This window comes from Crocuta crocuta, unplaced genomic scaffold (assembly GCF_008692635.1).
Source record: "Crocuta crocuta isolate KB4526 unplaced genomic scaffold, BGI_CrCroc_1.0 scaffold186, whole genome shotgun sequence".
NCBI classification, from domain to species: Eukaryota; Metazoa; Chordata; class Mammalia; order Carnivora; family Hyaenidae; genus Crocuta; species Crocuta crocuta.
This window is the reverse complement of record NW_027551569.1, coordinates 6537592-6563548: the sequence shown is the minus strand read 5'-3', so window position 1 is coordinate 6563548 and position 25957 is coordinate 6537592. Positions and strand designations below refer to the sequence as shown.

Below are 25957 nucleotides of genomic sequence, written 5' to 3'. Positions count from 1 at the left end.
AAGTTTGTCTGAGACACCTGTAACTTCTTAGCCAAATCAGAGCATTTTTTAATGAAAAGGGGATATTATTAATGATTAAGCCTGGACAACAGGCATGAATGACTGACCTGGGAAAACTGGGCTCTAAAGCCACCATATTTTTAGACATCTAAGTCCAGGGACTGATGAATAACCGAGCCTGGGGTTCAGGGGTGATGATATAAGCTACCAGTGGATACGGGGCACTTAAGATAATAAGCTCAGTTAGGGAGTGAAGGGAGACAGAGGAAAGACAGAAGAATAGAGCAGTTCTGGGCATTCCAGGACTTAGAGGGGTCAGATACTGCTATCAGACACTGTCCCTGGATCCCCTCATGCGTATACAACAGGCACAGACCAAAAGAAAACAAAGACATCTTAGATCATGAGGAAAAAAAAAAAAGCTAAAATGAGTCAAAAGAAAAGAAGATGAAATGTGATTTGCTGTTTCCCCAGTCACAAGAAAGAAGTGACTACAATTAGTCCAGAAGGTGATACAGGAAAAGGAGAGAGAAAAGAAAAAAAGAATGCAGAAGAGGGAAGGGAATAAGGACTAGCAAAAGTGGCAGTAAAGAAGAGAAATGGGTGGGGCACCTGGGTGGCTCAGTTGGTTTGGTTAAGTGTCCGACTTTTGATTTCGGCTCAGGTCACGATCTCACAGTTCATGAGTTTGAGCCCTCCATTGGGCTCTGCAATGAGCATGGAGCCTGCTTAAGATTCTCTCTCTCTCTCTCTCTCTCTCTCTCTCTCTCTCCCCCCTCTCCCTCCCTTCCTCCTTCCCTCCGCACCTCTCCCCAGCTCACATGTGCACATGTTTTCTCTAAAATTGGAAAAAAAAAAAAAAGAATGGGGTGCTTGGGTGGCTCAGTTGGTTAAGCATCCAACTCTTGATTTCAGTTCAGGTCATGAACTCACAGTTTGTGAGTTTGAGCCCTACAGCAGGCTCTGTGCTGACAGTGCAGAGACTGCTTGGGATTCTCTCTCTCTGCGCTCCCACATCTCTCTCTCTCAAAATCAACAAATAAACTTAAAAAAAAGAGAGAAGTAGTAAAAGAAGCAAGAGATGCTGTGGAATGAGCAATGTGAAAAAGGAGAAGAAAATTCAATTAGACCAATTCCAATTCCAGTGGAAGCTGAGAGACACACAGTACTCAGCCCTTCAAGCCTTAGCAGTCCCTGAGAACATCACTGCAGTGTGGTTGACACCAGCCAAGGAGCAAGATTAGATTCCAGCCACCCCAACCAACAATTACTGACACCAACACGGTCCTGGGCCAGGTATACACAGAAGTATATAGGGGCTCCTGGGTGGCTCAGTCGGTTAAGACTCTGACTGGCTCAGGTCATGATCTCACTATTTGTGGGTCTGAGCCCCAGGTCAGGCTCTGTGCTGTCAGTTCAGAGCCTGGGGCCTCCTTTGGATTCTATGTCTCCCTCTTTCTCTCCTCCTCCCCTGCTCATGCTCTGTCTCTCTCTGGCTCTCAAAAATAAATAAAAAATGTTAAAATAAAAAAATTTACATAGAGCTATTTAATAATTCTTGGGGTGCATAGGTGGCTAACTTAGTTGGTTAAGTGTTCAACTCTTGATTTTGGTCCAGGTCATGATCTCACAGTCCGTGGGTTCAAGCCCTGCATTGGGCTCCACACTGTACTGCAGAGGCTCCTTGGGATTTTCTCCTCTCTCTCTGCCTCTCCCCTGCTTGCATGCCCTCTCCCTCAAAATAAATAAATAAACTTAAAATAGTATTTAATAATTCTTTTTTTTTAAATTTTTTAAAAAACTTATTTCTGAGAGAGAGGGAGACAGTATGAGCAGGGGAGGGTCATAGAGAGAGGGAGACACAGAATCTGAAGTAGGCTCCAGGCTCTGAGCTAGCTGTCAGCATAGAGCCTGACGCGGGGTTCGAACCCACGAATCACGAGATCATGACCTGAGCTGAAGTTGGACACTTAACCGAGAGCCACCCAGGCGCCCCTAGTATTTAATAATTCTTAAAACATTTAACCAAAAAAGTTAAAGTAAAAAAAGTAGGGACTTAACAATATAAAGTTTGCCAGTATTTCGATTTTTTTTTTTTTAAACAATCACCATGTTGAACACATGAAAAGTTAAGGAAGCTCTATATGGGTAACAATTAGACGCCGATTTAACATAAATAAAAAGTGAATATATGATCCAGTTATGTAAATAACCAGTCTAGCTCCTTCCCAGCCAAACATTAAAATAGAGCCATCCACCTAGAAAACTTGAAATGATGTGTCCAGACTTACCATCAGTGGCAGCAATGGTGAACTCATCCCCGCAGGAGACCCTGATCACTTGCTTCCCACCTAGGGGTCCTCCCAACAGGTTGATACCTAGACGCTTCTTGTAATTCCCAACGCCCAGCTGTCCACACTTATTGCAGCCAAAGGTCAGCAGCCGGCCTCGTTCTAAGAGAGAATAAAAACAACCAGGCACAAATGGAGCATGGAGTAGAGGGAAAATGCAGCCAATGCAGAGAGTTCCACAGACTAGCTTCTGGTTGTTAAGAGTATACAAATATAAAGCTAGCCACACAATCTTGCATCTAAGGCAGCTAGGGTATCTAAAACAGATTAGACTCTGAAAGTTACTCAATATCATACTTTCCAATATTGTATTTTAAATGTGGAAAATAGGTACTATCTAACTTAGTAAACTGATAGATGGCACTAATTTAAGGCAGCAGTTTTCTGGAATTATTGGCATGGCATTCTAATTAAGGGTTGTATTGATTGTGCATTTATAATGATTAAAAGAACATTCACTTGAATTCCTAATTTGTTAATAATACTGGATACCAGGGGGAAACAGGAAAATGTAAATATCGTTAAGAAGAGCTACTACTGGGGCACCTGGGTGGCTTAGTCGGTTAAGCGTCCGACTTTGGCTCAGGTCATGATCTCACAGCTCGTGGGTTCAAGCCCCGCGTCAGGCTCTGTGCTGACAGCCAGCTCAGAGTCTGGAGCCTGTTTCGGATTCTTTTTTTTTTTNGGTGCCTGACTGGCTCCATCAGTAGTGCGCTTGACTCTTGATCTCAGGGTTGTGGGTTTGAGCCCCATGTTGGGTGTGGAGATTACTTAAAAATGAAATCTTAAAGAAAAAAAAGAAGAGCTAACATTTGACAGAATAAAAGAGCATGAGTTACTGAGGCCTGTGGAAAATGTTGTAAATCAACTCACCATCAATAGCAGCTGTGTGAGTCTTGCCCGGGGCAATTGTACGGATCTTATAAAAGGACAGCTGTTTGGCCAAGGTAAAGGAGGTTGTGTAGGGAACTTCGTGGTAGGCCTGAAACAAGATAAAACACAAAGCAAATACTTATTAGGCAAAAAACCAAGAGGTAGCAGAGAATGTTGTCATGGTGACCAAAAGCCCTTTTGAGCAAATTCGTTACTAAGTAGAAGATGCCAGGTAGCTTTTTGTCTCCAACAGAATACAAAACAGAATAAGCTCAATATGTAATCAGAGAATTTAATCAGTATATCAGGCAGGGCTTCCTAACACCAAAGTTTCAGATTCCTAACCTAAGAGTATGTAAAACATGAACTCTCCATCCCAGAAAGTATCCACATGAGAATACAACCATGGACACCAACCTTGGGTACAGACACTGTATATCTAACAAAGGCAGGGAAAAGAATTAAAATCTTGAAGACTCTCTCCACCCACAATGCAACATTTACTGTGATCTAACTTCATCTACAAGGCAGTGTTCTCAGTGTGTTAAAGCCCATGTTCCCTTTAAATTAGTACTAAAAACTTTCTCTCATGAAGTTTAAAATTTCGCAACAAAACCAATGTTATAATAAAACCCAAATCAAGTAATGATTATTCTGAATATGCCTTTTCAAACTATGCAGACACTCTTCCCAGGCTTGTCCCAAATTTGTACTCTCCCATTTGAGAATCATTACTTCAGAGATTACTTAAAAATTCTTACCTTTTTCACTGAGTCAGGAAACTTTTTTCTCTTGATTCTTCAGAACATGACAAAAACTCATTATGTTAACACAAAGAGGAGACTAAGACTTAATATGAATTTCATGACATCCTTGAAGGAAGTGAATGGTAATTATATTTACTAAGCCTGTACAGGATCAGTGATTTGGGAGCAATAAATCTAAAAATATTCTCCAGGGAGGTCATACATGAAAAATATGTTTCTTTTCATATTAATTATCTTGTACCTATTTTAGTGATACGTAGACCCTAAATTCCTTCAGTTGATTCTTTGTAATCAATTTATTTATTGAGGCATAATACACTATAAAATATTGTACAACTTGAAAAATTTTTCTGTATGCATATAAATGTTAAACCCAGGTCAAAATATAGACAATCTCCATGATCCTAGGATCCCTTCTGTTAATATCCACATCCCCCTACCCAAAAGTAACCACTACTTTGATTTCTGCCCTCATAAGTTAATTTTGCCTGTTCTTAAACTCCATATAATTAGAATCATATAGTGTGGACTCTTTCATGGCTGGCTTCTTTTTGTCGAACATATTAAATGATGTCTGTGAAATCTTTATTAGGTAAAATTTCATGGTCACTAACCAAAAGCATTCCCAAACAAATTCTAACCTAAGAAAAGTTCTGACAGTGTGGTGAGAACACCAAGAGGGTACTTACTTCATGGTTGATGATTCCAGACATGCACTGATTCAGACCCAGCTTATTGAATTCATTGAGTCCGCAGGCCAGCACTTTGCCTGACTGGGTCAGCAGAAAAGTCCCATCACAGCCACACTGAACTGCAACGATAATCAAGGCCTTGGGAACATCCACATGCAAAAAAAAAAAAAAAAAAAAAAAATCCTCCAAATGTAACTCATATTAGGAAAAAACCCTCAAATTTTCTCAAAAGCGATGTCCTGCATTCAGCAGAACTGACCGCAGTAAAGACTGCTCTGTCATCGTCAGATTTTCCCAGCAGCTTACTGTTTTCAACAAGGAGCTCAAGTTTTATAATTAAGTAAAAGGCGGCAGTTCCAGGTTGGCTAGACAGACAGTCCTGTTGAAGTTTGTTTTAGCAACAGGTCTTACTTAGAAAGATTTCTCAGAAAATGTTGAGAAAGGAAAAGCTTCAACCCACTGCTGATATTTGTTCTCTGACACAGAAGACCCCAGTTATAGAAGAAACTCAGTAGCCTTGTAGGGTCCTAGTCTTGTCACATTATAAGTAAGGTGACAGAGTATTGAGGTAGCAGCCAGGACTTCCAATGGCTCACATCCCTCTATAGCTAACTAAACAGAGCTGGAGAATGGTAGTGGGATAGAAGGGATGTCTGTGAAACTTAAAAACTCAAACTTCAGTGTTTCTACTACGGCTTTTTGAAGAGGAACAACCATATAATCCATTGACAATGATGCCACAAATAATAGAAGTTAATTTTTAAAATGTTAATGAACATTGTTAACAGTTAATGGTACAGTTGATTCCAGTCAACCTTCCGGTGGGCAGGCGAGCCTGTGTCCCAGGGTGGGTGTGAGAGAGACGACCATGTTCTTCCTGCAGTTGCTTTTAGCTTCTGGGCCGACCCCCGACTCCCGCAGGGCTAGCTCCGGCAGTGCCAACAGAAGTTAGATATTCAGTTTCATACAACATGACCCCTCAATACCCACACATATTTCATCTGCTGTTCAACTGTGGAAATGGAGGGTGAGGGGGAGAAATGACTGTGTTGGGTTATGAGATAACATATTGCTTTCCAGTATCTTCCCAAGGAATTTTCTGGGGTATATTTAGCTCTGTGTGACTTTTTCACTGTATTTGCTGATTTTAGCTGTCATTCCTGAGTAAGACGTGACTCCAAAGTGGCTATATCCTCTTTCCTAACTTTTTATGATTTAGTCAGATGACAAGATCATATAGTGCTAAATCAGGAATTCTGGACTGTCAGTTTTCCAGATAGAAAATATTTCAGAAATAAACACCTTGACATGAGGAGACAGGGAAAGAGGAGTCTGTGTTATCTGGGATCTGTGTGACCTAGATAGGCTCTAGGAAGAAGCTGCTTCTGAGTTTACCTTTTGTGGTGTATAAGAATCTTCTTCTGAATCCAAACCCAGTCGTCCTGAGACATACATAAGAAAGAAAACAATGAAAATGAGGGCCTCCTTCCCAATGAAAATATTCTACAACATTCTCTTCTACTGAATCAACACTTCTCAAGTATAGGCTACAAGATGTATTTAGATGCATAGAAGCTTAAAGTCAAGTTGGCTACTGGGAATAAGTGGACAGAGACAAATCTATACCCACCATATTCGCCACAGCCCCAAGAATAGACTTCTTTGTTTCGTGTCAAAACCACCACGTGATTATCTCCACAGGAGACCTGCTCCACTGGATTGTTCAGGAAAAAGTTCAGCTGCATGGGTTCTAGTACTTCAGCCCCCGCAACCTTGTCCACCCCCATGCAGCCATAATAATCAGACCCAAAGGCATAGAGCTGACCCTCATCTGCAAAAGGAAGGAAGGCGTTAATACATCAAAGGAATGACTTTGTCCAATCAGAAAGCTTGGCAGGGCTGGAATGAGAACTAGCCCAGCCAGTGATCGCATATGAAATGACTGCATTAGAGAAATCCGAAGGATAGACTGTGCAAGTCTAGAGCTATTTTTATTTAAGGTGTCACGTGTACTGTTTATAATAATTTTTAAAAAGTGGTAGTATTATGTTGAAATTTTACTAGGGCCATCCCTATTTTCTAGAGAAAAGGAAAAGTAATGGCAAGACAAAAACTAAACTTTAGCTCGATTCCTGACTTGGTGTTATTTACACCTGACTAGGTGGTAAACGTTATTTCCCCCCTCCCCTCCACCGGGGACGTACAACATATTTCTCCTGATCCCACCTCTTCTCTGATATCTGTGTGCCCCTCCATGCTTATCACTCACCCTAATACTATAGCAAACTGGGCATGTTGTTATTAACGTGTGTTCCACTCACTGTCTTTGGTTCATGAATATGGTCTTTTGCTGCAAAATCCCAGCTGAAACTGCACAGCATTAAGTACCTCACGGTAAATGCACTTTGGATGCTTTCTGTTGATGGCTTACCTGTCACACAGACAGTGAAATCATCACCACAGGACACCTGACGGATAGCTCTGCCCTGCAACTTTTCCACATGCTTTGGCTGTCGGTAGGAGGCTTTGTCTCCATGGCCCAGCTGACCATGGAGTTTAGTACCCCCTTGCATGTTCTGTGAAATAAAGAGGTCTTGTAAAGTTTCAACTTTCACACCAAAAGCTAAGCTTCAATAAAACTTCCTACCAAGAAAACCAAGGGCGGGGCACCTGGGTGGCTCAGTTGGTTAAGAGTCTGACTCTTGATTTCAGCTCAGGTCATGATCTCATGGTTTGTGGGTTCAGCCCCACATTAGGTTCTATGCTGACAGCATGGAGCCTGCTTGGGATTCTCTCTCTCTGCCCCTCCCCTGCACATGTGCTGTCTCTCAAAATAAATAAATAAACATAAAAAAAAAAATCAGGAAAAATCAGCTGGAAATTTAGAAATGAAAAGAAAAAGGGTGAGGGGATTAAACATTTTAATGCTAGGTTGTATAAAAGCCCTGCCAACAGGTAAAGATTTAAAAAGTATCCAGACTGCTATCCATCAAGACTTAACACATTCTCAATTCTTTCTCCTTCAAGTCTAAGGTGACCTTTATATTTAATTTTAAGTGTTGGTTAAAAAAAAAATCCTTATATAGGTTAATTTGATTGTTTTCTATAGGAGTATACCCTCTTGGAAATCCTTACTAGGAGTTTTACAAATTCTGGTCACAGTTTTCCTGAAATATGGAACAATTATAAAGAATCTGGCTGCACCAAAGAGGCTGCTATATAGCACTAAGAATAGTCCCAACTGACTTTTCGACAGTTTATAGAGAAAAAATAATTTTTTTCATTCAAGAACTAAAGTGTAAGCCCTTATATAAATGTTTTTTAAGGGACAATAGTTTCTACCTGTGGCAGCCCCCCAGGGGCTAGTTCTTTAAGGGACAGGGCTTTAGGAAGTAAGAATTAACATTCATTCATTCATTCTTTCAATCAACCAGTAACTGTCTAGTCTGCCACGCCCTGGGGCCAAAGCCCAGCCTTGTGGAGGAGTTATCTGAGACTGCCAGAAAAAATGAGCTCTCAGGAAGAAAAGGAAGAGTGAGAACTGAGGGCCAAAGACAAGGCTGGGTGAAGGAAAAGCACTCTGAAACAAGTGAGAAGCACACTATGGCCAAAGAGACAGGAGAAAAGCCAAAAGAAGATGTTCTCATGGAAGTCAAGGGAAGATAAAGCTTCAAGGAGGGAGAGATCAACTCTGTCAAATGCTGCTGGGAGGTCAAGCAGAGTAAGCACCACGAAGTGTCTGTTTTATTTTCACAATTTATAGGTCATTTTGTTTCAATCAAGTGGCAGGGATGGAAGCTGCATGTAGGTGAATGGGGACTGAGTGGCAGATAAAGAAACAGATACCAAATACACACAATTTGTTCCAGAAGGTGAGAGATACAGTAGGGAACAAAGGAAAATTCTGAAGATACACCTAACCATCTTCAATCACTGATACAGGTCTTAGAATTCCCCTCATGTAGTACTCTGCTTCATTTGTTTATAAAACTATTTCACAGATACTAGTTGCTCTGAAACTCATAGTAATAGACCAGAGTAATTAAGTGACTTCCTGGAATCACCGAACTATAAATTAGAGTCCAGTCTCCTGAGTCCAAACCTAGGGCTCTTTTAATTCTTTCATTTCATTTCTTTTCTTTTCTTTCTTTCATTTATTCATTCATTCAAAAAACACTTACAAATGACTTAATACGTATCGGGCATTGGGGACACATCAGTGAACTAAACAGACAAAATCCATACTCTCGTTAGAGCCTACATTCATCACTCTATAGGGCCATTCCTTCACACATGTTCAACTAACAATACTTAAGACATCTTCAGCCCAGTAAATAATTAGGCTTCCATCACTGTTCTAAAGTACTTAGCTTTCACTTACCACCCAGGTGTACAGTTCCTTCTCCACTGTGACCACAGCAAAGTGGGTATTCCCTGCACACACCTGCCGGGCACTACAGCCACTCTTGATGACATCCAGTTTCTGGGGAGTGGACTTTCCACCACCCCAAACATAGACTTCACTGGTTCGTGATGTTACCACAGCAATGGGTGCTTCAGTCACAGTGCTTGACCTGTCAACAACCCCCAGAACAAAGGCACATTTAACATAAAAACTGTATCAAAGAAAAATGCTTCCAGTCCGTTCCCAGAAAAGAACTGCCAATTATGGTATGAGAAAGTATGTTCTTTCTTGACAACTGATTTCAACCCTCTATCATAGCAGGCTTTGCAATTCCTGCCCCAGGGCTACACACAGCTCAGCCAGATCAGATTCCAGTCTGGTCCATAACACCTACACTTTTTAACTTTGCACCATTCATCATGGTAATGATGACCACTAAAGCACAAGGGTGAAATTATAGCTTTCTTTTTCTCAGAAATGACTATCTGACATTTTATGCAGATGTCAGCTTCTGAAAGGATGCCAAAGGCTACTTGCTGGGATCAAGTAATGCATAGACCAAAGAAAGAAAGACCCCCTGATGGTAATTTAAGATATATCACTTTCCACGAGTCTCTTAGGCATTACCTTGGTCTTTTTGTAGGAGCATTAAGCAGTGTGACTTTTTCCTCCATCTCTCTACCAAAAGAAAAGCAAAGACACATGAGTGAAATAACTGGTTCCTACACTGCACCAATGTCTCTTAAATACATTTAACAGGTTTAGTTCTCTATAAAGCATATGCCTCCAGAAACATGACAATACTTTTGGGAAAGTACCTTGATATGATTTGAACAGTTATACAGGCCTGGCTTTGGACAATTCATTAAATATGAGGGAGCCAGCAGTTTGGGGTCATTTGTTTTCTATCACCAAAAAATATTCCAAACTGAATAGAGAACATCGAGAACCTCTGATGCACATTTTAAATACCTGCTGACATCTCCATCTAGTCTGTCCACTGACTTCCCAAACTCACCATCTCTAAACCTCAGTTCATTTTCTCCCACATAGCTTTTCTTTGTGACTCTATTTCTGTAACTGGCACTCCCCATTCTCTCCGTGGACTACACTTAAAACTTCGGTCATTATGGACTCAGCTGTCTCCCTTTCTTTAATATTTGAGTCCTACAGATTCTACCTATACAATGCCCTTTATAGTCACCTCTGCTCTCCAGGCCTGCCACATTAGCTCTGGCCAGCTTTGCTTCCCACCTGGAATGTAGTAGCACCTCCTAACAGGTAAGACTCAACACAGTTCCAATCTAATCAGTCCTATACTGATTTAATACTGAGATTAGTTTCTTAAGTCTTCCTCAGGCACACCCCTCATCACACGAACTACCTTCTCACAAACATCCACTACTTCTGTACCACAGCTTGAATTAAGCACAGATCCCTTTGTCTAGCATTCAAGATTCTTGACCTACCTTTTCAGCCTTCCTTCCTTTTCGTTACTCCCCATATTCTGGTCCAGGGTTCTCATTTTGCCTAAAACACTTACAGATGAATTTCTAGGGTGGTGCTTAGGCATCAGTATTTTTGGAAAGCTTTGGGGCGGCTGCTATTGAGAGCCCCAGGTCTAGAACCATTAATCTACTCAGGTAGGACTTAGGGTTTCCTGAATATTTTCCACAGTTCACTATGTCTATGCTTTATCTGGAAAGCTCTTATATTTTTCCATTGAAGTACAAAGTTCTAGTAAAGTACTGTATATACATCTATAATTATCTCTATAAAAACTGCAATTAAAAGGTATCAGTGGAAAATTCAGAGAAGAAATTAAAATAGTGGTTATATTGTTGGGAAATAAGCCAGATAAAAAATTTAAATATGCCTAACCAGCCCCAAAGGGTGATACTGCCAGACTATGTATGGAACATAAGTGGAAGGTTGTAGTGCTGTATCTGGAGTATTACATGTAATTCTAGGCACTGAAACACTGGCTTGAGCTCAACTGGAGAAGGACCAGAAAAGATTAATTAAACGATACCACAAAATAAAGGTGCTGACCAAATAGCAAAGATTATGGAATTAGGTATATACTTAAGTGTATCTAAGGGCAAGACTTGAAAAAGAGCACAGCAAGGTTTGAATTTCGGGAAGATACAGAAACACAGAACTGGTAAGGGAGGAAGAAGGACATTAAGACAAAAATAGTTTAGCAGGATGAAATACACACTAGAACATTTAAGAATAATAATGGGGTGCCTGGCTGCCTCAGAGGAACATGTGACTCTTGATCTTGGGGTCTTGAGTTTGAGCCCCTTGTTGGGTGTAGATATTACTTAAAAAAAAAAGAAGAAAGAACATGTCTTCCTTTAAGCTAGGGTTTGAAGCCTCCTACAGGATGTGAGGGATAAAAGACCTCCTTCCTACCTCTAGAGACCAATACCACAGATTAAATCTCAGAAAATAACCTGTCAATAATCCATCAAGTCTAATTTCAGGACATGGGCAAAGGTATCTGAAGAGTACTTCTCCAACTGCAATCTATCATCTAAACACATGTACTGAAAACAAAGGCCACTCTAAATCCACACTACTGTCTGATCATTGTTGAGCATCTTGTGCCAAGCCCCAGGCTGAGCACTTTAGATATATTACTTCCTTTAATCCATACCCTAACCTGACTTTATAGAGGAAAAAATGAAAGGAGAGAGGTGCTAAATAACTTGACAAAGGTAACAGAGCTCAGATACAAATCTAAGGATGTCTGAATTCAGAGGTCCTTTCTTAATTACTACACTCTAATGTCCCAACTGTAGATTAAAACTCACAGATGAGGGGAATGCAGGGTTCTAGGATCTCATCATATCAATTCAGAACAAAATAGCACAGGCTAAAGAGGTGAAAGTCAGGAGCTCCTCTCAAGCAATGAAAGAAGAGAGGTTAGTAGAAAACAGCACCAGAGTAGCCAAGTCAGGAAACACTGCCTGCTCTTGGGGTCCTTTGATCAGGCCTTCAACCATCAACCATCTATGTAGAAGAGAACAGTGTGACTTCTCTGCACTTTACCTCCTGCGTTTCCTGAGAAGGGGGCGATCCAGAAGTTCATCTGCTGTGGGTCTCCGCTCAGGATCCTAAAAAGTACAAACTGGGTTAGTTTTAATTTAAAGGAAAAGGGAAAAATGGGACCTAAAGAGGCATTTTACTTCCTCTTAGAAGGCTGTATGCTAAAATTACTCAAAGATCACAGAATATTATCCTTTTGTTTCAAAAACCATAATTTCTTATGTCACATTCCATGTTTCATGCATATCATCTCAATATTAACACTTGCACATGAATGAGAATGCACCTCCCTTACTTGTTCAGTTAGGGCAGTGACTTTCAAATTGCAACATATATAGCACTTAAGAATCTCCCAGAGTGGAGTGCCTGGGTGGCTCAGTTGGTTAAGCATCCAACTTTGGCTCACATCATGATCTCACACTTCGTGAGTTCGAGCTCCGCATCGGGCTCTGTGCTGACAGCTCAGAGCCTGGAGGCTGCTTCAGATTCTGTGTCTCCTTCTCCTCTGCCCCTCCCCCACTGGTGCACGCTCTCGCTCTCTCACTTTCTCTCTCTCAAAAATAGATAAACATTAAAAAACAATCTCCCAGAGTGCTTGCTATAAATAAAAAGTTCTGGGTTTTACCTACAGAGATTCTGATCCACTTGGTGTGTGCTGGGACCCAGGAATCTTCATTTCTTTACCTGTAAAACTCCCCCATCCCCTAGGGATTCTAACACCTATGGTTCATGAACCATAATTTGAATAATACCAACCTAGAGCAACACTGCAAGGCAACTGCGAAATGGCACAACTATATTTATTCTGCACATCAGGAACTCTAAATTATCTGACTGTAATTTTGTAAAATCAATTTACAAAAATTAATCTTGATCATAAAAAAATGGAGCACAATTAAGATGGTAAAATCATTTCACAAATTAATAATAAAGTAAGGATAAAGCAGAATAACACTTAGGAATCTATTGCCTGAAGTACGTAACTAACATGAATTGCCAATGCCTATTCTTCTAGGTACAGCCAGAATATCTCCTACCGGGGAAGTGGATGTGGCTTTACACAGGTTCATCTGTGCCATACTCCAAACATGGAGGTGGGAAGGGAAAACACCAAACTGAAAGCAACATGTAAGTCACACTTACCTGGTCAAGGCATGCATGGACCATCTGAATCAGTTCCAAAGAGTACTGGCTAGAATCAACTTCCATGGCCCGGATTCCTTGTACAATCTTCACACACAAATTGAGCGGATTCTATGAGAAAATGATGATTCTTGGTTACCTAAAGATTATAATCTACCAGTAGGGGCTATGAGATGTCTGTGACTATGACTTAAAGAAATGGCAATATGAGGGCGCCTGGGTGGCTTCGTCGGTTAAGCGTCCGACTTTCGCTTAGGTCATGATCTCGCGGTTCGTGGGTTCGGGCCCCGCGTCGGGCTCTGTGCTGACTGCCGGCTCAGAGCCTGGAGCCTGTTTCAGTCTGTGACTCCCTCTCTCTCTGACCCTCCCCTGCTCACGCACTCTCTCTCTCTCTCTCCCTCTCTCTCTCTCTCCTAGAAATAAATAAAACATTAGAAAAAAAAGAAAAAGAAATGGCAATAGAGTAGCATTAGGTATGATTTCCTTTATAACCATTAACATGCATCACCAAGAAACGGTTAGGGATACACTGTTGCCATCAAAAGGAATGAAGCCAAATGGAGACATGGCCAATGGTATAATATACTATACTATAATAATATATTATACTATGATACTATATTATAATAACATTATAACATATTATAATCTGACCCTTCAGCTGAATCCCAAGAAAAAAGAAAACAAGATTAGCCATGCTTCTTAGCTTTAAGCACCTCCTTTGCCAAGTAATCTGCTTCCTAATTTATATATCCTAATAATGGTTATGCAGGGGATACTCTGCTGCAACAGACAAGGCGGTAAACATCTTAATCAAGAGACCACCATGTACGAGGTAGGCATGTTACACATATGATCCTTTTTAATCCTTGCAAATCCCCCTTAAGGAGGTTATTATGATTACCAATTCAGAGATATAAAGTAACTTGTCCAAGACTCCACAGATAGTAAAAAATGGAGTCATAACTCCAACCAATGTCTATCAGATTCCAAAACTCATTTTCCTTCCACTATATTATTTAGGAGAATTAAATGATAGACCAGAATAAACTTCAGGATTCAGGAAAATAAATAGGTCTCCTGAAAGGCCAATGAATTTGCACTATCTTATGTTTGCATTTTTCAGATACGTGATCACAGCATCTCTGAGAAGGATATATATTTTTCCTTGTTACAGATAATGAAACAGAGGATCAAAAAGATGAAATGATTTGCTTAAGTTCTCACACATGGTTTGCAGAGGATATGAATCCACTTTTGCTACTAAGATTGGTCCGTGGACTAGCAGCATCAGCATTGTGTGGGAGCTTGTTAGAAATGCAGAATATTGGGGGGCCCCTGGGTAGCTCAGTCGGCTGAGCAATGGACTCTGGCTCAGGTCACGATCTCATGGTCTGTGGGTTCGAGCCCTGGGTTGGACTCTGTGCTGACAGCTCAGAGAGAGCCCGGAGCCTGCTTCGGGTTCTGTATCTCCCTCTTTCTCTCTGCCCCTCCCCCACTCGCATTCTGTCTGTCTCTGTCTCTCAAAAATAAATGCTAAAAAAAAAAAAAAAAATGCAGAATATTGGGACCTACCCAAGCCTACTAAAAAGAGTCTGTATTTTAACAAGGTGCCCAGGGGATTTCCTATGTATATGAAAGCTGGGGAAGCACTGCTTTACCTTGGGCTTTACTTAGGAAGGAAAGAAAAAAAGACTTCAAGGAATTGTTGTAAGGAAAAGGGGACACCAGACTTACTAGGGATGTAAAGTAGTGTGTAACTTTTTATAAAAAATACAAAAACACTTTAATGAGTGTTATAGAATCTGCCTTAGCTTTAAAAGAAAAATGTAGTTGAAGCATAAGAAATGAAATGGCGTATCCAAACTGCAGCATTACACAGTGGATCCTAGAGCCAATTTCAAAACTATAGTCAATAAATTCAAGTACAATGTATAGGATTATTTCAGTGCAGAGTGATAAATTTGGTATACAGCATTTTAATAACACAGCACTAAGCCCCCCCGCATACTTTTTTTTTTTTTTTTTGCCAACAGCTGATTTCTGTTGGAGAAATCAGAAACTGAGGGAAAAATGAATTTGATTCTCTCAACCGAGTTATACCATTTGGAAGGACAAGGTGGGGATAATACAACTTACTGTGGCATCAAATGTTCTCTTTAGTGTAAGCAGTTCAAAAATGACACAGCCTACTGCCCAGATATCAGACTTGAAATTGTATTTCACTCCTTGGCAGAGCTCTGGAGACATGTAATATGGCGTTCCCACAAGCTGCGCAACAAAGAAAACAATCAAAGAATAACTTCATTTCTGAGGTAATTATATTAACATTTCAACAACTAAAGTCAATTTCCCACACATCAATGACAACACCTATGCAACATTCACCAGCGTATCTCGAAATGTTTTTTATGAGATGATGCCACTATAGGGAGAAATTTTTTTCACATCAAATTTCTTGGACCAATGACAAAGGGTAAAGGCACTGTGGTATTTGAGAGGCACAATGGTGACTTAGGCCCACTGAACACTTGATAGAGATAAAGACACAATAAAAGTCTACCAATGGAAAAAAATCAAAAGAACTGGCAATGAGGAGAAGATAACTGAATAAAGGGGTCAAAAGTTCTAACTAAAATGCATAGGAGTAAAACTGTAAATGGCTCGATTTGACATCTGTAATCCTAACACAGCTAGTGAATTTCTTTCAAATTTAAAAAAGATCTTTTGGGGCACCTGAGTGGCTCAGTTGGCTAAGCACCGACTTCAGCTCAGGTCATGATCTCACAGCTCTAGGTTCAAGCCCTGCACCAGGCTCTGTGCTGACAGCTCAGGGCCTGGAGCCCACTTCGGATTCTGTGTGTCTCTCTCTCTGCCCCTCCCCTGTTCATGCTCTGTTTCTCTCTCTCAAAATGAATAAATGTTAAAAAAATAATTTAAAACAAAAAGATCTTTTGTCTTAAAGAATGGGTTTGGAGGCGTACCTGGGTGGCTCAGTCGGTTCAGTGTCTGACTCCTGATTTTTGGCTTGGGTCACAATCCTAGGATCCTGGGATTGAGCCCTGCTTCGGGCTCTGTGTTGAGTGTGGAGCCCGCTTAAGATTTTCTCTCTCTCTCTCTCTCTCTCTCTCTCTCTCCCCTTCCCTCCCTCCCTCCCTTTTACCCTCTGCACTGCTCTCCCTCCCTCCCTCTCTCTGCCCCTCTCTCCTGCTCTCTCTCCCTCTGCCCCTCTCTCTTGCCCTCTCTCTCTCACTCTGCCCCTCTCCTGCTGTCTCTCCCTCTGCCCCCTCTCTTGCTCTCTTTCTCCCTCTGCGATCCCCCGCCCCTCTCTCCTGCTCTCTCCCTCCCTCTGCCCCTCTCTCCTGCTCACTCTCTCCCTCTGCCCTTCTCTCCTGCTTTCTCTCTCTCCTTCTGCACCCTCCTGTCCCTCTCTCCTGTTCTCTCTCTCCCTCTGCCCCTCTCTTGCTCTCTTTCTTCCTCTGCCCCTCTCTCTTGCTCTCTCTCTCCCTCTGCACCCTCCTCTGCCCCTCTCTCCTGCTCTCTTCCTCTGCCCCTCTCTCTTGCTCTCTCTCTCCCTCTGCACACCCCCCGCCCCTCTCTCCTGCTCTCTCTCTCTTCCTCTGCCCCTTTCTCTCTCTCTCCCTCTGCACCTCCCCCATGCCCCTCTCTCTCCCTCGCCCCCTCTCTCCTGCTCTAACAAAGAATGGGTTTGGAAATAAAACTATCCTGAATGGAGGCTGTGCCAGTGCACCCCAGAAGTTCTAACAAAACTGACAGCCATCTTTAATCAGCAAAGCCAGTAATTTTTAGATGGCTTACATGGCATTTATTAATTTTCAGATCATTCCTTCTTTATGTTCAACTGGCTAAAAAAAGTCAAGTTTTGGTTTTACCAGAATATTCATGGTGAGAAAAATTCATATAGGGACATAATTGCTTCCTCTGAAGCAGAGACTCCAAACCCTTGCTATCAGTATGGCTGATAAATTGCTCTAAATTGCTCACAGGCATATCTTGACATTATCAAGAAACATCAACAAGACAAAATTAATTTAATTAACTTACATTTTCAAGTTCAAAGACAGGGCACCATAAAACCAGAAGAGTAATAATTGGGTTTTGTAATTCCTAAAAGGCTGAACTCAATGTCCTTAAAAATCAACTTATGTCTATTCTTTACTAATGGTCTTTCTAAGGATCAGGTGAGAAGGGAGCCCTGCAGTTCAGACTGTGAATATTAAGATCAGACTGTTCTCTGGGCATCAGCCTTTATTTGTAGTATCAGGCTTCTGAACCAGAGGAATTTATAGGAAACACAAAGAGATGTCCAACATCCTAAGCTCAAATATTAAATAAGAGATAAGTTGAAACCACTAAAGATCCTAGGCTGGAAAAACTGACAGAGCATTTTCCTGTTTTTAGAAAAGTCTCTGGTCAGTGCTAGAAAGGGCTATGAAGTCAGAGCTGTGATGTGGACAGTGACTCCTGAAAGCACATCTCAGCATGTAAACGCCTGTTAGCAAACCTAGGACAAAGACTCCTACAGACCTGCTTTGTAAGTATGGAGAACTTGCAAGAATACTGAGAAAAGTGTGTGAGATTTAGAGTGTACAGTATCTCATGGTACTGGAAAGAGAAGAAAAGATAAATTAAGACAAGGGCAACACATACTTACCGTCTCAGCCATGGAATACTCAGAATTAAGTTTCTTTGCTAGGCCATAATCTCCAAGTTTTATCAGGTTTGCCTTGGTCAGAAAAATATTTAATGTCTTTATGTCTCTGGAAAAAAACCATACTGTACATTAAACTCCTACAGACAACTGTTTTGCCTCATCCCTGACTCTGCCCAGAATTAGTACAGAATAAAATGTGTGGTTTCCAATGCTCAGACTGTTACGGGATCTGAAACAGTGGTCACCACTTTCACACATACTTTAACACGGAAAAGGGAATTGGGGGACTGGAGGCAGAGAATTAACTTCATTCTCTGGAGCTTCATAGCACAGGCATGTCTCCCATACCATGGAGGACGTTAGGAAAAATTGAGAGGGCTGGATGGAAAATACAGTGTCCCAGGTAATCCTGTAATTCCTGTACGGTGCAGTGCCTCTTCAATTTCCATTTATGCTTTGAACTGGCTGGTGTTAAAGCTTCAAATCTGTTAAGGCAAGGCAAGAGGCTGCACATCTCAGCAGCAACATGATTCGGCTGCATAGACCACCTAAATAAAATCACTGGCTATTTATCTAAAGATGAACTGATCATATGCAACACAAATAAACTGCTTGGTCCACACTCTGGCTCCTCAAGATGTAAAAAAAACAGAACAATGTTCTTTTTTTTTTTTTTTAAAGTTTATTTACCTATTTTGAGAGTGAGAGAGAGAGCACACACACATGCAAATAGGGGAGGGGCAGAGAGAGAGGGAGAGAATCCTAAGCAGGCCCCGTGCCTTTAGGGCAGAGCCCAACACAGGGCGCGATCTCACCAGCTGTGAAATCATGACCCAAGCTGAAATCAAGAGTCAGTGCATGGCGCCTAGGTGGCTCAGTTGGTTAGGTGTCTGACTCGTGGTTTTGACTTAGATTCACACCCCACATTGGGGGGCTCTGTGCTGACAGTGTAGAAACTGCTTGGGATTCTCTCTCTCCCTCTCTCTCTCTGCTCCTTCCCCACTTATGCATGTACTCTCTCTCTCTCAAAATAAATAAACTTAAAAAAAAAAAAAATTGGTGCTTAACTGACTGAGCCACCCAGATATCCCAGAACAATATTCTTTATAACTTTTGAAAAGAAAATTCAACTGCAGCCATTCAATAACTATTGAGAAACCCATATTAACTGAATGAACAAACCAACAATAAAAGATACAGTACTGGTGAATCAACATTCATCTATCTCTAATCTCTAGCAATGATCAATGACTCACTTCAGAAGGATATAATGTGGAAATGTTCTTCTAATAGCTCTTTCCTATAGCTAGAAATGAATAGAAAGCTGTTTCCCCCCAAAATCTAGTAAAACTGTGAAATTATATAAAACAAACAAGTATTTTGGGGGGAAGGGAAGAGCAGAGAGAGTGGGACAGTGGATCCAAAGTGGGCTCTGCGCTGACAGCAATGAGCCCAATGAGGGGCTCAAACTCACAAACTGTGAAATTATGACCTGAGGCACCCAGGCACCCCAATAGCTTTTTATTTAAATTAAGACTCAATTATAAAATTAAAAACACTTGCCAATTATTATTGCTCCCAGAGAACATTTACTGTGAATTCCAACCAACCTAATACCACTTCTCTTAGTGGCTTCTAGACTTTACTGATGAATTAATGAACTGAACTCTAAAATAACTCAAAGAAGGGACTGAGTAGTACTTAGCTATTGAAGAGATTCTTCCTAGATCATAAACACAGTTTAACTGCAGGAAGTGAAGGTAACACCCCTCATTACTCACTCTTTCCTTCCTAAATTATATTAACGGAAAAGCCTTGACTGCTTAATCAAGAAAATAATAGTGATGACAGAGGTACCCAAGGTGGGGGTGAGATTGGCAGGGAGGACTCCATCCCATATTCTTTTACTCATTACCTATGAAGGATTCCAGCTTTATGGATACAGCTCACTGCTGAAACAATCTGAAATAGGTACCACACCACCATCTGCAGAAAAAAAAAAAAGAATTATATTTGGACTGGAAACAAAAGAAAAAAAATCCATTTAAATAAAGACACGCACTGAAACAAAACAAAGGAAGCTGCAACCAGAGGTTATGAATCAACATGACCTTACAGCTCTTGCTTGGAGGTTGAGTAGGCAAAGAAAAGTGGGTAGGGATAAAAATAAAAAGCAGGTGATCACAAAACAGTTCCAATGTCATTATAAAATATAATCTGGTGAAGTTGGTGAGTTGTGGAAAGAAATCCAAGAATGCAAAGCTATAGAAAACTGGGCATACCAGTATGCGGTAATAGAACTGGGAAAGAAAGCCCATAGAGAATCATGATGTGGAGGTAAACTGTTTAGGAAGCAGCTATAGACAGCTTCCTTGTTAGGTTTCCTTTCTCATGAATATCAACCAGAGACTGGAGGGAGACTGAACAAAAGGAAAAAAAAAATGCTCTTCATTGTTGGAAGAGTAAATACAGAACTAGAATGCAAGAATCACAACAATTCTAGCTGCCTTCCATAGAAATATGAATTACCTCTTCCTCAAACAACTTGTCCTTCTGACGAAGGATTTTGTCATACAGGTTCCCTCCTGCAATTAAATGAGAAACAGGTTTGAATTGCTTAATGAAAATCAAAGCTTGGCTCCTATATCTACCAGGGTTTTAACAGGTGACCCAAAGAAATGAAGGATTCTGCTTCCTTTCCGAAGGAAACCCCTTTTCTTCTTCTCTCTTGACTCTTTATAAAACTCCTCCCATCCCTCAAGTACTGTATCTAAAATATTTTTTAAAGATTCTCTCCCTAACAAATGAGGCTCAATACAAAAATGGGAAGTATGACATTTTTAGAAAAGAATAAAGGCCATTCCTATATTATCCAATTAGCAAAATACCTTCAATGTCTTCAAAATCAGATTTTCTTTTCTAGAACTCTTTTTAAAGGAATCTGCAATATTTTTGTAACAATTCTCTGAAGTGTGACTACTGGAACATTGGGTACCAGCAATACAATGTTTTGTACATACAGGTGTATATCACCTACAACTTCCTTTTCTTTCTACTGCATACTGAAAAGGTTTCCTATAATTTAGGGTACACCCTAAATTGTTTCCAGTCATTACTCCCTTTGCTAATTCCTTCCTGTGGAATAAGTTGAATTTGCTTCTCCCTTTCCTTTATCAAGTGACAGACTACAAATGATCAGGGTTCATTTTACTTCCTACCTCCAACTAGAACTCACGCCTTAGCCTTGGCTCAGTTTCACAACTTCTTTTCCCCTGCAATTTAGAAACTTGGCACTTCAACAAATCTACCACTGTTCTAGTCCCTCCTAACCACAAAGGAAGTTACTACTTGTGGCTTCTGCTACTTTAGAAATCTCTAATATAATCTTGTACATTTAGGGTTGATCAGAACCAGGAACAACCATGGTGCACAAGAATCAAGACAAAAAGTTAGAATTCTCAGAGCTTTCTCTTGAGATTTAAATGAAGAATATGCTGGGACTTCTTTAGCATGTAGCTCAAGAAAGGGCTTTGAGGGCTGTCCTATGTAATAAGGATAATGGCTAGGACAGTATGTATTAAAGATTTACTATACACCAAGCACTGTGCTAGGGACTTTACGTGTCCATTTAAACAACATCCCTATGAGGCAGGTGCTGTTTATTAATAAACTCGTATTAAGATGAGGAAGCTGAGGGGCGCCTGGGTGGCTTAGTCGGTTAAGCGTCCGACTTTCGCTTAGGTCATTATCTCGCGGTTTGTGGGTTCGAGCCTCGCGTCGGGCTCTGTGCTGACTGCCAGCTCGGAGCCTGGAGCCTGTTTCGGTCTGTGACTCCCTCTCTCTCTGACCCTCCCCTGCTCACACTGTCTGTCTCTCTCTCTCTCTCTCTCTCTCTCTCTCTCCTAGAAATAAATAAAAACATTTAAAAAAAAAAAAAAGATGAGGAAGCTGAGACACAGAGAAGTTTCTTTTGCAAAGTTACAGAGTTAAGAAGCGGTGGAGCTTAGGATATGGGTTTAGAATTCTATTTTCTTAGCAAATTAGCTATATATACTGCTATCTTACAAACAAAATGGTCCAAAGAAATAAAAGGCCAGATATATTAAACCCATGCTTACTCTGTGTCATTTTCATTCAGCTATGATCTCTGAACCGCTCTTCAAAAGGATAGTTTTGGTTGAGTCAATATAAATAAATGTCCCTTATAAGATTTCATTAAATATTATATAAAGGAGTGGCAAGCCACACTGTATCTCTAGTGCCTAATTAGATGTCTAACATTAATGCCTAACTCATGTTAATTCATGAGAAAAAACCTTGAAAAGTGAATGTAAAATTCAACTGAAAAATTTGAGGCCGGAACTATAAGCATAATAGAGAATTTGAGTATGCAGTATGCAGTATCCCTTCCCTTATTTTGTAAATCACTTTAAAATTCTCCACGATCTGAACTCCTCTTAAACTCTAGAAATCCATTTAAAGTTGTTTCTTTGTCTTTTTTTTTTCCAAGTAGGCTTCAGGCCCTGTGCAGAGCCCAATGTGAGGCTTATTCACAACCCTGAGATCAAGACCTGAGCTGCGAACAAGAGTCGGATGTTCAACTGACTGAATGACCCAGGCACCCCTCCATTTGAAGTTTTTAATCAATGCATGTGCCTCTTATTTTCTTCTCTCCTTGGGGGAAGTACAAGCACAATAATGTCTTGCCAGCGGAGGTCCGGCTGAATCCTACCTTACCGTTACAATATTCCAGCTCGATGAGCAGAGTGGTGTTGTCCATGAAATGATTGTAGTAGGCAATAATGTTGTCATGCTGCAGCAGCGCCAGAATAACAATCTCATTCAAGGCATCACGACGCTCCTTCTCTGACAGCCGGATCAGATCAACTTCCTTCCATACAACCAGTGAGTCATCCTACAACACAGTAATAGAGGTATCATGCGTTCCTGTTGACTGGCAGAGAACAAATCCACACCTGGATCTGTAAGCCTAGAAAGAAAACTTCCTAGATGGGCAGAGATTGACTTATTTTTTCCTTTAAACAAAACAGGAACAGAATTTAAAGATTCTTCATACAACTGAGCTTTATCATTTACTGCAGGACTAGGGAAAGCAAAGCACTAAGGTGCTATTACATTGCTGCTACATTTAAATTTGTGTGATGTCAGCTCCAGATAAAAATATGAGATAGAGATAGATCTCAAAGATTCTTACTGAAGGATGAAGAACATCATGACAAACTGCTAGTCATGATAAGGACTGTAGGAGGGTTAGAATACTGGAGAAATGGAGAACTAGAGAGAGTGGTTATCTATAGCTGACCATAGTTTCTTATAAAATGGAAACATTAAACTTACCTCTAATTTTACAAATTTAGATTTCTCTAGTGATGTCTGTTTATGCTTTCTGGATAGGAATAAGTCATGCCTAAGGGCTCTGAGTTCACTTCTCTCACCTGCTCTATTTTGCAACTCTGTATCTTCTATAACTTTCATGTATCACTCCCTCTATCCATTGACAACCTACCTGCAGCTCCCAATATCCATTCCCGTTTTTAACACCCACTTTCCTGATACTGCTTAGCCCAGAAGCAGCCCCACCTACATCACTCTCCCTATCTTTTAGAATGATTCTGCTAAGCTTTTTAAACTATTGTGGGGCGGAGGGAGAGATTCTGATAAACTTTCTACTGTGCATGTATTCAGTGCGACCATTCTCTATAGAACTCATACACTAAAATGATATTTGTCTATCCCTTTTCATTTATATACACATACAACTTAAATGCTATTTGTTTACTAACAGGGCTAACTTGTCTTCCCATTGAAATATAAGCTTCTCGGGGGAAAGGGCTGCTTCTAATTAAACCTTCGTACATTCACAAATGTAATAAACATTTAGCCATATAGATAATGTGTCACTTTCTGAGGAGTGTAATCAAATCTAACTAAGCTAACCTCAGTAATCAAATGATGGAAAGGCATGCATAAGGAGAACTCCATTCTAGTGCAAGATTTACTTCTAATTTAAGTGTCAAGTCACTTAAATACACTTAGTTTCTTTAACTATAAAAGAGAAATAATAATGCTCACCTCCTCTTTCTCATATTTTGAGTACAAATGAGCAAAGCAGAATACTAACTAACCCTAACATCACACATGAATGCTGCATTAGGATAAAAAAGAACACTTCAACATTTTCTCTTGCAATCACCCCTCTCCTCCATCATTTAGCCTTAAAAGTTCGCTAGCTTGGAACACACCCCAGAACTGCAGATAAATTACTGATGGATGAATCATCTCATCTATAGCCTCCAAGTTTAAGGCTTTAGTGATCAAATCCAATTGATGGTTAGTTTTCGGAAGCAGAGTCACCACTACATGGTTTTTTATATCACTAGACATTCTGAACCTGATGGTCAGTGATCCACGAATCTCTTCAGAGAATGTGTATGTGAGCAATAGGGTGGGGGTGGGGGATTATTTTTACATTAGGTTCTCAAAGGAATCTCTGCCTCTCGCCACCCAGGTTAAGAAACAGTGGACTAGAATATACCAAAAAGGCATTTCCCATGCATAAACACTGCTGGATAAACATTGATGAAGAAAGCAACGACCTTCCCAATGACGTTCTAGAAAAATCACCAATTAAGTGTTCATACCTGAACTTAAAGATAACGGCAAGGACAACAGAGTTGACACTGATGTGGGAATTCTGAAGCTATGCCCCTCCTCTCCACCCCGACCTTGGAGAGCTACACAGCACGAGGAAGTTTTGACAACACTTCACATTCGTATGCCATTTTAATTTACAGTTTGCAGAGTACTTTCGTTCGATTCTCAAAGTAAAAGTTATTTTCTATGGTAGTTATCATTAGCCCCAATTTACAGACGGGTAAACTAAGGCTCAGAGAAGGCTCCAGGACTTGCTTAGTCCCCCGGGTTCGACAGAAGCGACCAGTTAGTAAAGCCAGTGATCTGACGCACTCCCAGGGCGGGTGAGCTGGGAGACAGGAGACCCCGAGACACACACCCTGCGGCTGCGCAAACCTAAGCGAGCACGAGGCGCAAGCCGTAGGCAGAGCCGGGAACCGGTCGGGGCTGGGAAGCTGGGAAGCGGGGCGGCGAAGGAAGGGCTGGGGCGGCCGCAGCCTGGGGCCGCTACCTCGGTGCGGCGGTACAGCGTGGCCTCCCCNCGGGCCAGCACAGGGCCCCGGGCCCGAGTCCCCGCCACCCCCGGATTCGCTCCCAAAGTCCGAGTTGATGGAATCGCAGTGTCGCTCGTACTCGCCCAGCACCGACATGGCGGCGGCCGCGGGACCGGCCTGCGTGTCCCCCGGGGGCGCTGACCGCGCTGCGCCTCTCTCGCTTCAGACGCCGGCCCGCGGCTCCGTCAGCCCCGCAACCCCGCGAAGCTCCATGGTGGCTCCTTCCCCCCTGACCCGGAAACAGTTCCGGGTGCTTCCGGCCCGGCGGGCTTTCCTCCGCCTGCGCTGGCCCACTTGCTTAGCGCGGCGGCCTCGGCTTCCCTCCCTCCTAGGCGGCCGGGCTTGGCCAGCGCTGCTGGGGACGCCGTGGGACAGAAGGGCTCCGGCCGCGGCAGGGGATCACCGACGGGTCTGTAGACCGGTCCTCCGATCCCTGGCCAGGTCCCCAGACAGCTTCGAGGTCCGGAGGTCGCCTCGTCACATCTTGGCGCCAGGCCTATCTCAAGGGCAAGTGATACCACGTTGGACAGTGCTCTTTGTTTGGGGTGATATTAAAGATACTATAGTAAGCGGAAATAGTTACTGCCTGTCATCTCAGTTGGTGGGCTCAGTTATTTCTCCCAGACCCACCCAAGGTCCTCCCTGTTGTACACAACTCCAAAATATCTCGTCAACTCTCCTGACACTCTTTTTTCCAGATTTAACATTCTCCTTCCGTGTGTCTTTCCAAATCTGTCACCGTCTGATCTCACGCAGCGTTCTTTGAGCACTAGGTGTCACTGTACTCGA

General features: G+C 41.6%; 1 protein-coding gene across 1 annotated transcript in view; it reads right to left on the bottom strand.

The window, feature by feature from the left end:
- The window catches only part of NEK9 (NIMA related kinase 9), a 37918-nt gene extending 12505 nt beyond the window's left edge, over positions 1-25413 (bottom strand). Inside the window, 17 exon segments of the mRNA XM_077750615.1 lie at positions 2292-2453; positions 3225-3333; positions 4681-4836; positions 6079-6125; positions 6314-6514; positions 7115-7259; positions 9065-9257; positions 9716-9766; positions 12146-12210; positions 13286-13396; positions 15425-15556; positions 17961-18066; positions 19876-19946; positions 20490-20545; positions 22698-22875; positions 25126-25156; positions 25158-25413. Of these exon segments, the coding sequence (XP_077606741.1) occupies positions 2292-2453; positions 3225-3333; positions 4681-4836; positions 6079-6125; positions 6314-6514; positions 7115-7259; positions 9065-9257; positions 9716-9766; positions 12146-12210; positions 13286-13396; positions 15425-15556; positions 17961-18066; positions 19876-19946; positions 20490-20545; positions 22698-22875; positions 25126-25156; positions 25158-25264 (1921 nt within the window). The 5' untranslated portion in view covers positions 25265-25413.
- Positions 25414-25957: the final 544 nt, after the last annotated feature.